Source organism: Eleginops maclovinus, chromosome 22 (assembly GCF_036324505.1).
Source record: "Eleginops maclovinus isolate JMC-PN-2008 ecotype Puerto Natales chromosome 22, JC_Emac_rtc_rv5, whole genome shotgun sequence".
Taxonomy (NCBI): Eukaryota; Metazoa; Chordata; class Actinopteri; order Perciformes; family Eleginopidae; genus Eleginops; species Eleginops maclovinus.
Window position 1 is genome coordinate 19,238,042 of NC_086370.1, and position 16,519 is coordinate 19,254,560.

A 16,519-nucleotide genomic window follows, 5' to 3' on the forward strand; every position below is an offset into this window, starting at 1 on the left:
GGGTGTCAACATGTTTTAGGGAGCCTCGTAGACATTCCCAAAATTCACACAGTACCACCTCCCCAGTCGCTGCTATCTACAACAATCCAAACTACCATTTGCATATCTATGGAGATGACTAAAACCCAAACCTCATTCCATCTAAAAACCTCTTTCACTGACAAGACAATTGGTTTAAGTAACTGATCCAAGAGATTTGTTTTCAGGAAATGTGTGTGTCTGTCCTTCTGTCTCTTTGGAAGTTTGATATGCCAACTATCTGCCAGTAACATGGTTAGTACTAATCCACAGAAAGCATGCATTTCTCAGCTTCTAAGTTTCCCATGTTTTAACTGGGGAGTTTTTATGTCAGGGCTTCTGAACTGCTGCCTTTGAAACCCTTAGTAATATCAATTACAAGCTTGTTGAAGAGGCCGATTTTTCACACTTCGCAAGTTAAAAAGACTTGTCCTAAGTGAGACCTGAGGCGTTAATGTGATATCCACTGAACCTCCTTGAGGGGCATTCCTACTTCTTAGACTCCCTACTTCCCCGAACAGAGGTGGTGAAAAAGCAGCAACCCTAGAGCTGATAATGTTTCACCAAGTATTAAAGAGACACTTTAAAGAGTGGAGACTTGCTGTCATCCCCTGCATGCTTCAAATATCTGTGTCAGGCATTGATACTATCATGTGCGTCGCTCAGCCCAGTTGACAATTATAAATCTCAATCTCAAAATGTTTTTTGTAACTGCATTTGACTGTATATACACACACACACACACACACACACACACACACATTTCTTTCAGATTTAGATTGTTTAGCATATTGAGGTGGAACATGTTTGCACAGTCAATTGAAACAAGCTCAAAGTAGTAAAATCCCACCAATAACAAAAGACGTCCATGTAACATTCATGATTTGCTTTGGGATTTTTCTGGGAAAACAACACAACCCATGTACGGGACATTTGTCGAGCCATGCACCAACACTATTAAAGAGCAGCTTTTTTCCCCCGATATCCTCTTTAGACTTCGAAGCATGTACATCCTGTGACCCATATATGAGGGTCAACATGCTCCAAGTAGGGGGAGGAGAGTCGTGAATGTATGCATGCATGCATGCAGTGTGTAGCACATGTGTAGTCATGCATATGTGTGCATGTCTGCATCTGCACTCCTGCACTCCAGAGTCTGCACGGGCTAGCAGCTCAATAAGGCTTATGATAATACCATGAAGACGGTAGATATAAATCAAGATGTTCTTTTATTATGCGTCTTGTTCTGTTCTGAGAGAGAGGAGGTCGAAGGTGAAGGATTCTTTATCTTCCTCAAAGACATTCAGCTGGGTGGATGCTTGCAGTCACAGGGGACTTCTGGTTGAATGACTCTTCCTAATCACTTCAACATGCAACTGCCCTGTATCTAGAAATAAGCTAGCATCTGCTGAATCAGTGTTTTTATCTTTCCATGTTCTCACTTAAGCACCAAATCTGTATGTATTATGTGCTTAAGTATCTTACCTCCTAAATAAAAATCTGATACAATATAATCATAATGATATCCTGCACCCAAAAAGGGGGCAGGAAGCCTGTCTCCTAAATCAACCGGCTGCAATGTGGATGTGTTAATTAGTCTTTTGATCAGCCTCCGCCCTGATATACACACCCACACACAATCATGCTAATCAGGAGGACACAGGGTTCTCTTTAATACTGGTCTAAATGAACAGTCATGTGACCCGCCATCTCCTCCCTCAGCCCCTTTCGTGGTCCATAGTAGGGGGTCTATTTAACCCGTTAATTAAAAAGCACAGAGGAGGCTGTAATCCTGTCAGGGCGAAGAGGGCGGTGTGGTGAATGAGGTGTGTGTGTGTGTGTGAGTGTGTGTGAGAGAGAGAGAGAGAGAGAGACACACTGAAAGACAGAAAAACAAAAAGGAAAGGGATGCTCATTCACACATTCCTTCACCATAAGACTAAAGTCAAGAACATGGCGGCCACAACAACATGAGCATGTCGGTTCCACAACACACACACACCACACATCATTTCTTCGGCTCCGATGCCACACATGCAAGCACGCGACCGTCCAACCCCCCCTGTGGATCAGCAGGCGAATAAATACAGGGATTTAGAGCACTATCAGGGGTCAACAATCCCCCTTATTGCCTCCCCCCCTGTTCCTGCTGATACAGTTAACTTAAGACTTTAAATAGACAAATGGATTAGCCATAGACCGAACAGCCAGCAAGGCAAACAGCGAGTGAGCAAGTGAGCCAGACGGCCGGTCAATAAGCAGTCCGTCGCTGCTGTCGATCGCCATGTAGAGCCTAAGGCCACCGGGCTTTCTCTTCTCATCTCCTGGCTTTGATTGGCTGGGTAGGTTAGAGAGTGTTGTTAACCTATATATGACAGGCTACGTTACAGTCAGCATGGGCAGCCAGGCACACACACACACACACACACACACAGTAGGCTAAATGCACACGCACACAAAGAACAAAATATGTAGGCAACATTTGGCCACGTGTAGGGGATAGAGATTATGAGCTGTACTGTCCAAACACAGCGGGGGAGTGTGTGTTTTTGACTGTGTGTGAGGTGACACACACACACACACACACAGTAAGAGGAATATGGGGGGGATGAGCTTATTTGCAGCAGTGTTGAAGGTGAATAGTTCAGTTCAGGATAATTGTGTCAGCCTGTTCTGTAACATCCACACAACAGATTCCAAAACTGTCTGAGCATCGAAACACTGTTTTTGTCAAGTTTCCACAATAGCTGACCAGCCAAAAGAAGAAATGACTGGGAATGATTTATCATATTGAAAGAATTCACAGGATTTTGGGTTGAAATAGTGGGAATAACTCGACTTTTTCATACACATCATGATGGTGCATGCACACAATCCACATGGCAGGAGTAACTCAGAGAGTAATGGCTTAGTAAATCACATTGAGTGACTCAAAGTACAACCTTATTCTAAACAAGATAACTGTGTTTAAATGTTTACACTACATTTTCCACTGATTGGAATGCAGCCTTAACCTCGTTACAAACAAATCGTGTTATGCTGAGTCCATGTTAACACACAAGCCTTTCCAAATGAAAGCTACAGGACAAACACGCCGAATTACCAGGAATTTCATTAACTGAATGAATCTCAAACTAGTTGAGAAAAAGGCAAAGACCTTCATAAATCACATGTTATGATGGCACCCTTGATTTATTACAGAATTAGGGCAGAAATGCATCATTTATTAGCATACCACATAACAAAGTATTATTTTAGGGTGCACAGGGTTCTTCTAGTTTACAAAACATAACTTGTTAGCATTGCAGATGTATTTTGGTACAGGATTTCTACATCCTCTTTTCTGCATCCTCCACCCTTTTCCCATGAGAGCTATAGCAACAAACAGCCCAGGCAGTGCGGATCTGACCATTGGTATGTGGTTCCCTTCACCCTATTTCCTTGTCTTGGCTTTTCACGAACTTGTTTCTCTCCTGTCTTTGTCTTTCTGTTTCCATAGGGCCTCTTCCCATTCCTCTCATCTAGCATTGTCTCCATAGGGACAGTTACTAAACCCATTCATGTCAAACTGGATGTGATCTGATGCATTACTTTGTGCTGGACTTCAAGCTCTTAGTCCATGAAACATTGATGTGATTTGATGTCTCAAATAACAGGCAAATTGCGTGTTTCATAATGGCTTACAAACAACACCAAACAATTCCTTCAATACAACAACAAAGTCATGTTAAACTGACGACTCCGAGTTCCTGTTTTTAATAAGAGAAATGTTGTACTTGGTCACGGATTAATTTTACAGTGCTGTTAACTCTCTATGTTAAGCTTCTGTTAATGAAACTCAAAACTTCCTGCAGATGCTTTACAGAAAAAGTCTTGGAGGGAACAGAAGGGATTATGCCCCCTGAGCCACTGAAGGGCCTGAAACATGAAGCAGATGGAGGAAGTATTGAGTTTTCATTAACAGCAAACAGCAGCAGCAAATGTAATTAAATATAAAGCAGGGAAACAGGGAATACTAAATATACACCTATCTCTTACAAGATCTCCGGTCAGATTTCGATATATTACTCAACATATGCTGTAAACCAAGAAATCCCAACTAATCCTGAGGATGTTCCTTTAAATGTTGATCACTGAGTCAGTTTGAGTCTGATTTGTTAAGGCTGAGAAAGGAAAGCTGAAGAAGGCTAAAATGCCAAAATGGTCCCAGTAGGCTTTAAGGTGTCCTTGGCAGTGGGATTTTGAGTGCCTCACATTTAACACAGCCTTGTTAAAAGTGTTGTCCTCTCAAGGTCACAGCTGCTGTTTCCTGTCTGACTTGATGTACATCCTCATGCTCCTGTGAGGCGGAATAAAACATGATTATGAGACATGCCAGATTAATGTGTGTTTCTACACTTTGATGGGGAGGCCTGCAGACCCCACAGTGCAGGTAGAAGCAGTCGGAGAACCGAACAGACTGACAGCCCAGCAGCAGCTCTGCCTGCCTGCCTCTTTTCTCTTGTCCAGCAGGAATCCTAACTATGTCTGCTGTAACTCGCCCTAGAGACAGCAACAAAGGCTCCAACATGCTGCTCAAAGAAAAACACAGGAGGGAGAGCGAGTAAGATAGGTGATGCATGGACGGAGAGGGCGACACAAAGATGAGAAAGACTTGGCAGTGATTAGCCTTTGAAAGGCCAAAACCAGTGAAAAAAAACCTCCAAAACCCAAATTGTTTCATTTAAAAAGCACAAACCATAATAAAAGACTGAAAGGATTAATTGTGTAACCTAACAATATAGGAACACATTCATTTTCTTCAGATCAACCAATCGGTAAATCGTTGCAGATCAAATCCAATCTTTCATCAATTGTATTAACTACAATAAATCCTGTCTTATGTTTGATTACAGATTGGTTAAAAGGGCTACATACGAATATTTAAATGAAGGATACTGAATGCCTTAAACTCTTACATTTTCTCCCTCACTTGATGCAAGATTGAAATAATTAAAAAAGGAAGAAGAGCTGACTCTGCCTTTTCTAAATGGGCCTGTTATAATAGAAAAACGTTGCCAGATGGTTGGTAACCTCTATTAGACTGAGAAAGCATTAATAAAAGAAAGCCATGAGCCAGTGTACAGTAGCCTCCATGTGTAAGTATAACAATTACCATGATGCATCTGCAACAAAAGACCAACTGGGTGCTGGGCTTAAACCAACACACGTCATTCAGTGTCGTCCCTGAAAAGCGAAACTCTTCTAAAAAGCTCATTGGTCGATTTGAGCAAGTGTTTGTGTATGCTGCATGATGTGTCGAAAAGCCAATTCTGTCATGAAAGGAAGTGATGACAGGCAAAGTCCTGTGTATGTGAGCCTTCTCGGGGGATTAACTGTGCAGAGGCCATGAGAAAAATAGACTTTCAAAATCCTCATTCAGTATTAAAAGATCCATATTCACTGATTCATAGATTTACTTCATGATAGACAACCTCTGGTAAGCACCCTGTCTGCGTGTTATCAGCAGAAAATATATGCAAATGAAAGCTACCTTGACATTTTTTATACTCTCTCACAGCCATTCGTACAGATCAACAGACATGCACAGATCTGTTTTAGGACTCAAGCTAACAGAAACATTAACCTGTATAACACGTCTGACAGCATTCTTTGCTTAATGCACTTTTTAGCACTTTATACTCTCAATTTCTTTCTTAAACCAGCTCATGTTAAGGGTCACAACTTTGCAGAGCTACAAAGTACAAGTTAAGATCCCCAAAAAATGAAATGACTGACTATGAAAGTCCACATGACAGAGGTTATGCATCAGGGACACTTTTAAATAGCCTTTTCTCTGGTAAAAGTGTATCTAACTCTGTCCAAACAGCCCGTGGAGGACAGACTGACTGGTTCACTGAACAGGCTAGTGAGCCAGCATGACTCTACAGGATTGGCAGGAAATCAGATAATTGAACCGGACAGTTGTCACTCTGACAAAACTTAAATTGGCTCCCCTCTTGCTGGGCGGGAAAACTAATTGGTTTGACAGCACTGAGGACGCAAGCTAATTGGCTAGGTAATGTCAGTCAAAACAGGGCGGGTTGGGGAGGGGGTGGTGCCATCTGGGTGTCAGCAAACGGTTAGATAATCCTGCGGTCTCTCTTCTCTCTCTGTGCTCTCCCATGCTGTTTGGATGACAACTGCTGCCAGCCTGTCTGCCATGTCGGCACTAAAGCCATACAGAAACACTCACACAGCAACACTTTGGCTTATAGAACCACAGCTGACATCAACGGCAAAAATGGTACAAGCTCATGTTTCTTCAGAGGACTGCATAGTTTGTGAGAAAAGTTAGAGAAAAATATTCAAAGTAAAATCACTCGAACGTGTTTTTTTGCACACATAACTGCCTTTCATCTACTAATGACTGTGTATAACTTTGAAGTTGTATCACTCACAATCATTTTCTTTAATTAAAGTGGTATCAGTGCTGAACCAATGTAAACAGAAGCTACTGAAGGGAGGCGAATCGCAAGCAGTGCAATGCCGAAAAACTCCCTACTAAATATTTTAAGTTGTCAGATCAGAGGGGCTGAGGAAAACATGAAATTAGTTTTTATGTTTGTGGGAGCACAAGAACTCAAATGAATGCATTCCCTGTTAATGATCACCTACATTCCCTCAAAGGACTGGAAAAACTCACCTGTGGTTTCTAAGCTACTTTTAATGAGTAACAGTGTAAGAAAGAGATGAAGAGAGAGAAGGATGCATTACTAAACTCACTCAAATTTGAACAAACTTGGATCATGTGGCATGTTTCGCCTGGAACAAATTTGCTATGACGTTTTCAAATGAATAAAAAAAGATATAACAAAATCTCTTTGATTGAACCGTCATCTTTCAAAGCAGTTTAGATGTAAAAAACATATATCTTTGCTCATAATACAGTCTATGGTACTTCAGTCAGTTTACTGGGGGTGGCCACGTGGTGCTTGTAAAGTGAGAGAGGCAGACAAAAAGCAGAGTCACCATCATACAGTAACGTCTGACCAACACTGTGGGCCTTTTGTGTGGGAGGGTGGCCGGGCAAGACGACTACCAACAGCTGCCTCAGTCCAAAAGAAAATGCACAGAGGAAAAACACCCACAGATACACACACTCCCACGCAGACACAGAAGCCTACAGAAAAGCACACACACAAATATAAACACAGAGAGCTGGCTGTGGCAATCCCCGACATCCTGTCAGGCGATCACTAAGCCAGTCACATTGAATTTCACTCAGCGCTGGCTGTTCTGTGCAGCAGAACTCAAAACACAACAGAAAGTCCAGACAGAAATCTTTCCAATTAGACGTCAAACTAAATATATAAGAGGAGTGGTCATGTGGCTCTGCAAACCCGGGTTCAAATGTGTCTCTTGCATGCCAGCCTTTCCTCTTACAATGCATGTCTTCTCTGTTAATGTTTAAGGTTTTCAACCATTTTGTCAAATCATTTTCTGCCTCACTCACACTCCCAACCCTTCCCCCTCAAATCCTTCCGGTTGCTTCCCACTATATACCATCCCATAGGGGAAAATGCTCTAAAAATACATCTGCCTTTTTCATCGTTTAGTAGAGGATGTGTGTGGAAGCGAATAAACGCCCTTGTCCAAATGAACCTGGACTGGCCTCCTTAAACACCTTACTGTTTAGAAGGATTCCTCTGGGAGTTGAGACACAGCCTGGAGGAGGAGGAAAAAACAAGCATGCTACAGAGAGGTGGAGAAGGTTGTTAAAATCTGAAGGAAGGACAGTTTAGTGGAGTGGTGAAGCCAAGCAGTAGGAGACCAAGGACAGGGGGGAGAGGGCAGAGCAGGAGGAAGAGGGCACCAAACAGAGACATTACAGGGCCAGTCGAGGTTAATCAGCTCCTCATGCACTCCTCCAAGCAACAGATTAACCTTTCTAAAAACAATTCACGCTGAGGTACACCCTGCACATATAGAGATGCAGAGACACGCTTCCCCTCACTATGCAAAATACTGCTCATCAAACCTCGAAGAGATACTGAAGCGAGGCTACACAAGCAGTTGCCTTAAAGAACTGCAACACAATATAATCTCCTCTGAGGTGAGAATCAATTCCACTGGGAACAAGCTTGCGTAATGCTCCTTTGACAGCAACTAGGAGGAGTAAATGCTGACAGTGTACAGTGTGGCATTAGTGGAAAATGTGAAAAATTGCCCTGCAAGCGGGAAGTAGCAGCCCTCAGCCAGACAAAGGAATGGAAAGCTGTCATGCTATATGTTAGGAGGAGACTGGAAACACGGACAGATTCAAACAGGCTACTAATGCCTCATCTTCTCTCTCCTTGATCAAAAACCTGCAATAGCATCTACCGCCCTTTAACTGGAATTAAAAAACAAACACGTGTTCATCTGTGCAGGCCTGCTACATTATGAAGGATCTGCATTGCTGTGTAATCTGCATCCAGATTATGCGCTGCATCCAATGTTTGTCTGCTTAAGGCTACTATTTCTATTTAAATCTGCAGCACAGCAGGAAATGTGAGCTCTGAAGCATCCAGGGGCGGGGTGTCTTCCAACAGGCTGCAGATGACAGTCTAGGGTGACTGAAAAAACAGTGCTACTGCTGGAAGTTGTGGAGCTGCTTGCTGCCTCCATGAGTCACAGATGAGCAGAAACCAACACAGCTTCCAGGGATACTGACAATAACTGTCTGCAGAGATTTCTGACAGTGTGACCCATGATTGCCCTTAATACAAGGTCCCTTTGTGTGTAGCCTACATTCACTCCAGCAGACAATTTCAAGTGCTGGACACCAGAAGCTGCTTTTTTGAACAAAAGGTTAATTTGCCCATGTGGGGATCACCCAACTAAAACCCTAAGGGTGTCAATTGCTGTCTCTGGTCCGCACCCAAAGACCCTTTATGTTGGGCAAGCAAACTACATATACATTTACTTATCTAACCATCAAATATGCCTGTACTATTATTATCAGTAGATCTATTAGCAAGGTGGGTTTAAGGTGCAAAGCAAAGGTGTTCTTGCTGTCAATGGGCCAATCATGTTACAGTATGGTGGTGCAGGGGAACATGCATGTAAAATGTCTGAATATGAATTAAATGACTTACATCTCGAGCATGATCTCATTCAGGTAAATCCCATCCACTAATTCGATATATTCCGATAATTGGGTGCCATCGGTCAGTGTCGCCTGACCGACTGTCTTCACCTAGAAATAAATGAGACAATGCAAATATGTGTTAAGATAATCAATAGGGATGCCTTCACAGGGCAGGGCAGTGTAATGAGTGAGCTTAATACACATGTGAATATTTAATTAGTGTATAGCTTACCCAGCAGACCAGAGGCGTGAGCATAAACTGCTCCAGCAAAGGGGTGAAAACCTCGCTTTCCATATTTTCCACAGACACTGGCGCCGCTCAGAAAATGTGGGCTCCTTTGGAGAAATAGGTGTTTGTTTTGAATCCACTCATGTAGTTGATTCAATTAAATCGAAGCTCATTTTGGCTGCTGGAAAACCGTGTCCCTGTGGGGTTTCTCCCTTGGAGATATTCAGGGAGGTAGAATAAGAAAAAAAAAACGTAAATCCACAATCTTCTCGACACGACCCAGCTGATTCAGATGTCACCGGCTGGGCTTGGCTACCTCATGGAAAGGAAAAATAAATCCCATTTTGTTGTTACATGAGACCCGAGACAGGTATGTTTTTTATGCAGGCTCTGAAAAAATAGCCGTTCCTGCCAAAAGGTCTCATTAGGAGGAATCTACCTTCAAGGGGAAATATTCATCCGACACGAACCATTAAAGGAAAATATCCAGTGCGAAAAAAATCCTGTGCTTTAAAGTCCTGGTTACAAAATCATCGGTTTACTCCTCTTATTTAATGTGAAGTAATTTCGGACCGGTTTCTTCTCTCTCCCCTCTGTCTGCCTCCGTTCAAATGCAGCATAGTAATGAACAGAGAGGGAGGATGACTGGAGGACACTTAGCACCGCCTCCCTCTCCTCTGCATCTCCCTCCGCCTCTTTTGCTCCAAATGAAAAATAGGGCATTGATCCAAGCATCCCATTTCCATTTCCATTAATGTGTTCCTACAACAACAAAAATGGGCAATCTAGAAAAAGTATTTGAAGAGCTGTGTTGGAAAGAAGAAGGACATGTTTTTGAGGAATGGTTCAGACATAAATGTAGAGGGAACAAGTTTTGGTGCAGCGATAGAAATTTCATTTATATGCAAAGACATTCTTAATATTTTCTGCTTATTGTAGGAGGCAGAAGAAACTGAGGGTCTATCCATGCACACCTTTTGTCTGCATTTACAGCATACAGGACATTAAAGCATCAAGAAAAGTAGGCTGCTGACACCTGGTGGGTAATGTACAAATATACTAATGTAAATGTAGAGTAAGTTTGTGTGCTAAAATAGAGACACTCTCTAAAATATAGAATGCAGGATGTAAAGGAAATACTTAAGGAATCAAATTGTGATTGTTTATTGGTTCAATTATTCAGTTGACAATTGACCTGAAACGATAGGTTGATTTATTGATCAGGAGAAAATTCATCTGCAACCATTTCAATAACCTTTAAACCATTTCAGACATTTTAAAAGAAACATGCCGCAATCTACAAAGTTCCAGCAATAGATATGGTAACTTTATGTTTTACATTATAGACTAAACAACAATTTCAAGACTTTATTTTCAGAAGTAAAACGTATTGAATCCTTTATGAAGTGTGGTTCCCCTGTACCTTTACTAAAGGGAGGGGGGATGAGATTTCAAATGGTTGTAACCAAAGTGTATATAAGTATGTTGTGTGTCTATTGCAAGATTCTAATTAAAAGCAAAGTAAAGACAGTTATGAGAGTTAAAACTGACTGGAAAATATCCAAATCTTACTTAAAGAATTTCTAAATGGGATCTCACTGTGTAACATGTGAAATTTAGTATTTAACTGTTCAATTATTTGAAACTCAGTTGGCTATTTCTTTTTGCTTTATCAGCAACAAGGTAGTGACAATGAATCCAGATCCACAGTCATTCACTATGCAGCAATGGGAGACACCTTATCAACATTTGATGAATGGCTCTAGGTGTGAAAAGGGAGCAGAGGCTGTGTGACCAAATAGCCAATTAAAACACAATCGCTGATTCAGGAGCTGAGGACCTGGGTCACCTCTCAGGAACAAATAGATTATTGTATGCTCACCTTAAACTGTTAATAAGCACATTTCAGCAGCAGCTCTCCTAAAAGAAGCAGCGGTTCTCATTTGCATTTAGAATAACGGTCACTGCGGTTGGTGTTTCAGCTCCAGGCCATACAGTATGAGATCCTGACTGAACCTGTTGTGTCCTGTTTTTCTGAAAAACGTGTTTGCCTGGAGGGCTGTAATCTCAATAAAGGCTCATCAGGAGGTTAAAGTGCAGTTGGTCGTCAAAATGAAATCTAAACCTTCATCAAGCCACTAAGTATCATGCTCTGCTTTTAACAGACATCTTAAAATGCTCATTAGATCTGGAATCAAGAAGAAGCTTCAAAGCCACTTATGTTTCAAACTATCATGTTTGAATTTATCTTTGGCCTCATGCAGGTAGGAGACTGGTTTGGGGTAAGATCTGACATGTTTCTACTGCATAGCTGCTGTTTGTACTTACCAAATATAAATCTGAATTCACAAAAATTCAAGGTATTTGTGAACATTTTAATCATACATTTTTTCTTGTAATAAGTATTCCTGTATTATTTGGCAAATATGCAACACTCTAAGTATAACGTTTGAAAAATATTCTCCTTAGTTTAATTAATTTAGAGTTTATCTATCAAAAACTCAGTTTATCTGTTTCATCGGGATTGTGTGGATGTGGTTTTGACAAACTTAATTGACAACAAAAGCAAACAGCCACACATGTGACGTCACATTTGGACTAAAATTTGGCAACATCTGTAATGGTAGCAATGCTTTAACATGACTAACAAGACTTTTATGCACCCGCTGGGACCCCCCTCACATTACCAGTTACAAGAGCATAGCTGAAATTGAAAAAATAAACATGATATTTCATGTAAAATAAACAAAACCAGGCAACAAATGTTGTGTTTATGTGGCTTGGTCAGAATAAGTAGATGATTTCAGGGCTTTAATACTTTCTTCCATAATCTCTGCCCACTGCTCCAACAACAATAATTTAATTTACTCCTTAGAAATCATTGAGGTTTATCTTATTTTGGTGAATAAAAAGGCCTCTGAAATCAAATCAAATATAGCCATTTCCTGTGGCAAACCAAACGCATCTCCAGTAAGCCTCAGACCCTCTCTAGCAATTACTCCTGGACACAAAATGATGCAGATAATGAAAACCTTTCATAGCTCACCCACACAGCAGCCTGAACACACTTATGTTCTGCTCAATTACTGAGGAGGATTAGTTGGATATTTTGTATAGCTCAGTGTGTTTGTGGGATTCATTAACGCTGGTCTGTACGGCGTGTTTAATTAAAATCTATTATTCATGATGCCTTAAAGAAGTTTTGTCACAAAGCGGCATCCACCTCCACATAATGACTCAGTTATTACGGACCCACAGCAGCATTCCTCACACACACTCAGCTGTAAAGTAGGCAAAAGTACCCAGAGGAAACCCACCACCCGCCTCTTTTGGCTCAAACTCTGCAATACCAGCGTGCACAAGGAGGGAAATGGAAATGTTTCCTCTAGTCGATTTTAATCCAGCCTAAGGATAACATTTTAAAAATCCAAGGCCACAAAGCAGCGCTGCCCTGAAAACAGCAGAACGTTAGTTATTTCTTTCAACAACCGCATGACCTCGCAGCTTCTCTTTCAGAACAAATTCTCTTACTCTCCTCTTTATGAAGTAGTCAAAGTCTGCAGTTTCCTGTGAGTAGTTTCAGTGGAATTTACCACAAGTGACCACAAACATTACTGAAATGGAGCTGTGCGGATCTCATGTGGCCTTGAATGCAGGGCTGACTAATGCTGGACAGAACCCTATGAGTTTTTACAATTTCCTCTTTCTTCAATAACTGATTTCTACTTCTGAGTCAAGGTCAAGGTCACCTGAATAATCCAGTTGTATTGCTGAGGAATGTTCGGAGTAAAAGAGGATGTTTAATAATAATATTAATAATAATTCTGTTCACCATAATTAGAATTACATTTTACTTTACAAACATAGGGTTTGAACTAAATTGCATGTCAATTTGGCCAATATTTGCTATGTTTTCTTGTCATGCTGATCTAATTATGAGGTCCACACAGGTATTAACATGTTTTATAATAAATGTAATGGTATTCTTGTCAGTTGTAGAGATCTGTTGCTTGGACCAAAGTGTTTAACAGACAATATTTTAAGTTACTTTCTAAATATCCTAATCACACAAACCGAATAAATAATCAAGTGGTTACGCATAGACGATATAAAAATGTTTAGCACAGAAATGCAGCATCAGAAACATGACAGTTGTATCACATCCTCAAGGAAACCACTGCATAAATCACACCTTTTACATAGATCATCAAACATTAGACGTGCCTTTCCTGTTTGACTAAATAATTTAAAGGTCTGACCTCTAGCTTTGCAGCGGAGGTCACCAGGACCATCGTCTGTGTAGTGCTGCTATGGGAAATCAATGCCTGACAATCAAATCTCCAGGACAAATGATTAAGACCCCCTGTGGCAGAGCATAATCCTAATTGCATAACATCACAGGAAAATAAATACATGCATCCTCTGAACCCTTTGAATTATGATGCACCCGTTGACATAGAAAGGGAACATTGTAAATCATGATAGTGAAGTAGTTTTATATTTCTTTTTATGAAGCTTTGTTTTATTAGTTGTTTGACCCATGGTGAGCCCCAGCAGAGTCTGAGGTTCTCCAGATGAGCCTTAATGCTCTGGATTCAAGGTCTGAGACGGAAAGTAATCAGCTCTTTGCAGTCCAGGGCTCAAGGCTTTGAATTACTCTGCTCCCTGTCTGAGAGGCTTTTTAGATCAACAGCACTGTGGGGAGCCAATAATATTTAGGAATGCAGGGGTCATAGTTGTAATGAAAATTTTAGTTACTAGCTGGTTCTTGAAAAATAAATAATCGTCAAACAAAAAATCTAATAAACACTGATTTTGTTTGGGCACGTTTTGTTGACACTTTGGAATTTCTCCATGAAAAATACGTTTTCGTGTTTTAAAAACCTGAGGCATACGCTGTCTGATAACTGCACCCTGTAGGACCAATTAGCTTCTGTTTTTAATCATAACTGTATTACTTATTTAATGCTATTCAACACACTACTATTTTCAAGACACAGTGCTAAAAAAGTTCCTTCTTTGTATCTGTATTAATTCCCTTTCAAATATTGAATCTTACCATTTCATATGATTGATTACCTTGCAGCAGTTTGCTGTATACTGTTCATCTATCATTCAAGCTTAGACACACACGCACACACACACGCACGCACACACACACACACACACGCACGCACGCACGCACGCACGCACGCACGCACACACGCACGCACGCACACACACACACACACACACACACACACACACACACACACACACACACACGCACACACACACATGCACAATGGGGGTTTCTAATTTGCAAATCCAATCATTACACTGATCCTGTGAGGTTACATAGCTATACACTGACAATGCTAACATGCAATCGAACTGCATGTGAATGGAGAGCTGATTTTTTTTTTAGATAGAAAGGTTAGGTCTATTGGAGACTATAACCAGAAGGCTTCTCATGGCCTTTAAATAAATAATGTTTTGATCTACCATGAAATAAATAGGTTTATGTTAGTTCAAAGTAAGTTGTGGTGGAGGAAATCTGCTCTACTCCGTTCTGAGTGCAACCTTGACATGGAACCTTGCCATTTTCCATAATGTAATTATCACGCTTGTGACAAAGGAAATCATTTGTTGCCAAGTCACTAAGAGCTGTCAAAATGATGGTTCTACTTGAGCTTATGCATGTCAATGTAAGTAGATCCAATTACTGGCTTTCTAGTGGGACACATGAGAAATGGAAATGTGTCTGTTCACCAAAGAGGAGGATGAATGCACATCATTTCACACGATTCACAAGAAAAGTTGCAAAACAAAAAGCTGTAAAATGAGATCACACATGATGTTTGTGATGATGGTTTCCCTTTAAAGATAGAATGATGTCTGGTTGGCAAAAAAACAACAACTCCGTTTTCTCCCATGCTGATGTGTGTGTTTTCATGCGTGTGTAACAGAGATCAGAGCAGCAGTCATGCCGGCTGTCTTGTTGTCACCTGCTGAAACAACTCAGCATGAAATTTAGAAAGCACTTAAACCTCTTAAGTGGTGAAGTTACCAAGGCAACAAAATGACACACAAGAAGGGAAAGACTAAAACCAGGTTTTTTCTTTGACATTGCACTAAAAGCAGGCCAAGAAAATGACAACAAGACATTATCACTTCCTAGTCCATGGGAAGGCCAATTAATGTGTATTAGGCCTATTTCATTTACTGTTCATAATGTTGGTTGTCAAAAAACTCATCAAAAACAACCATTCATAAATCATGTCTGTACACAGCCTGGTAGAAATAATGTCAAAGGTCGCAGAGACGTCTTTAAGATAGAAGACACTGTATTGATCTATAGATTGACTGTTGACAGACCAATCGATATACTGTATATGTCTATTGATGGACATTTACACGAGAAGATTCTCTGAAAGCAAACCCTCTCTTTGATACAAAGCAAAACAGCATCCTGATTCTGATCCTTGCAGGCCACAACAAAACATTGACTGGTCCATTACACACTAATAGTCCACGGCTCTGCTTGGTAATAACGAGATCCCAATGTGTCCCTGAGCCATGGAAACAAGATCATACTGGAAGCCTTGATAATAATGGGAATGTGGTCCTCTGTTTTTCAGTGGGTGTGTGAAACCTGCAATTATGCTGGAGTGTGTGCATGTGTTTGTGCATGTGCAAGCGTGTGCCTGTGTGAAAGTAAACCAGCGAGTGTTAGAGATGCTGTGAACACTCATCTGTTGCCATAACAACTGCAGCAGCCCGCTGTTAGTGACTTGGCTCACAGACTGACTGACTGGAGGACTGGTGAGCTAACTTCTGGACTCACTGTCTAAACAAGCAGCTAGGTCACTGATCTGCTAACAGTCGAATATACTGGCTGTTTGAAGCACAACAGTATAGTTAATATTATATTTAACATACAGAAATACTCAGAAGTTTTAGCATGCTGTGCTCTACAATTAAAAAACATTGATCAACATGAATTCAAAACATTGACAGTGTTGGATGAAATTCATGACAATTGTTTATTCAAAAACACACAGTATAGGCTGCAGAGATGTATGTTTAAAAGAGAGGAGTAGAGTATAGCTGCTCTCAAGAGTTAAAAGAGCTTAGTGAGTCTATCCTGACACCTGGTGGTAAGAAACTTAAACAACATA

General features: G+C 40.9%; 1 protein-coding gene across 1 annotated transcript in view; it reads right to left on the reverse strand.

The window, feature by feature from the left end:
- The window catches only part of LOC134858967 (girdin-like), a 60,448-nt gene extending 50,486 nt beyond the window's left edge, over positions 1-9,962 (reverse strand). The window contains 2 exon segments of the mRNA XM_063875209.1: positions 9,138-9,238; positions 9,363-9,962. Coding sequence (XP_063731279.1) covers positions 9,138-9,238; positions 9,363-9,425 — 164 coding nt within the window. The 5' untranslated portion in view covers positions 9,426-9,962.
- Positions 9,963-16,519: the final 6,557 nt, after the last annotated feature.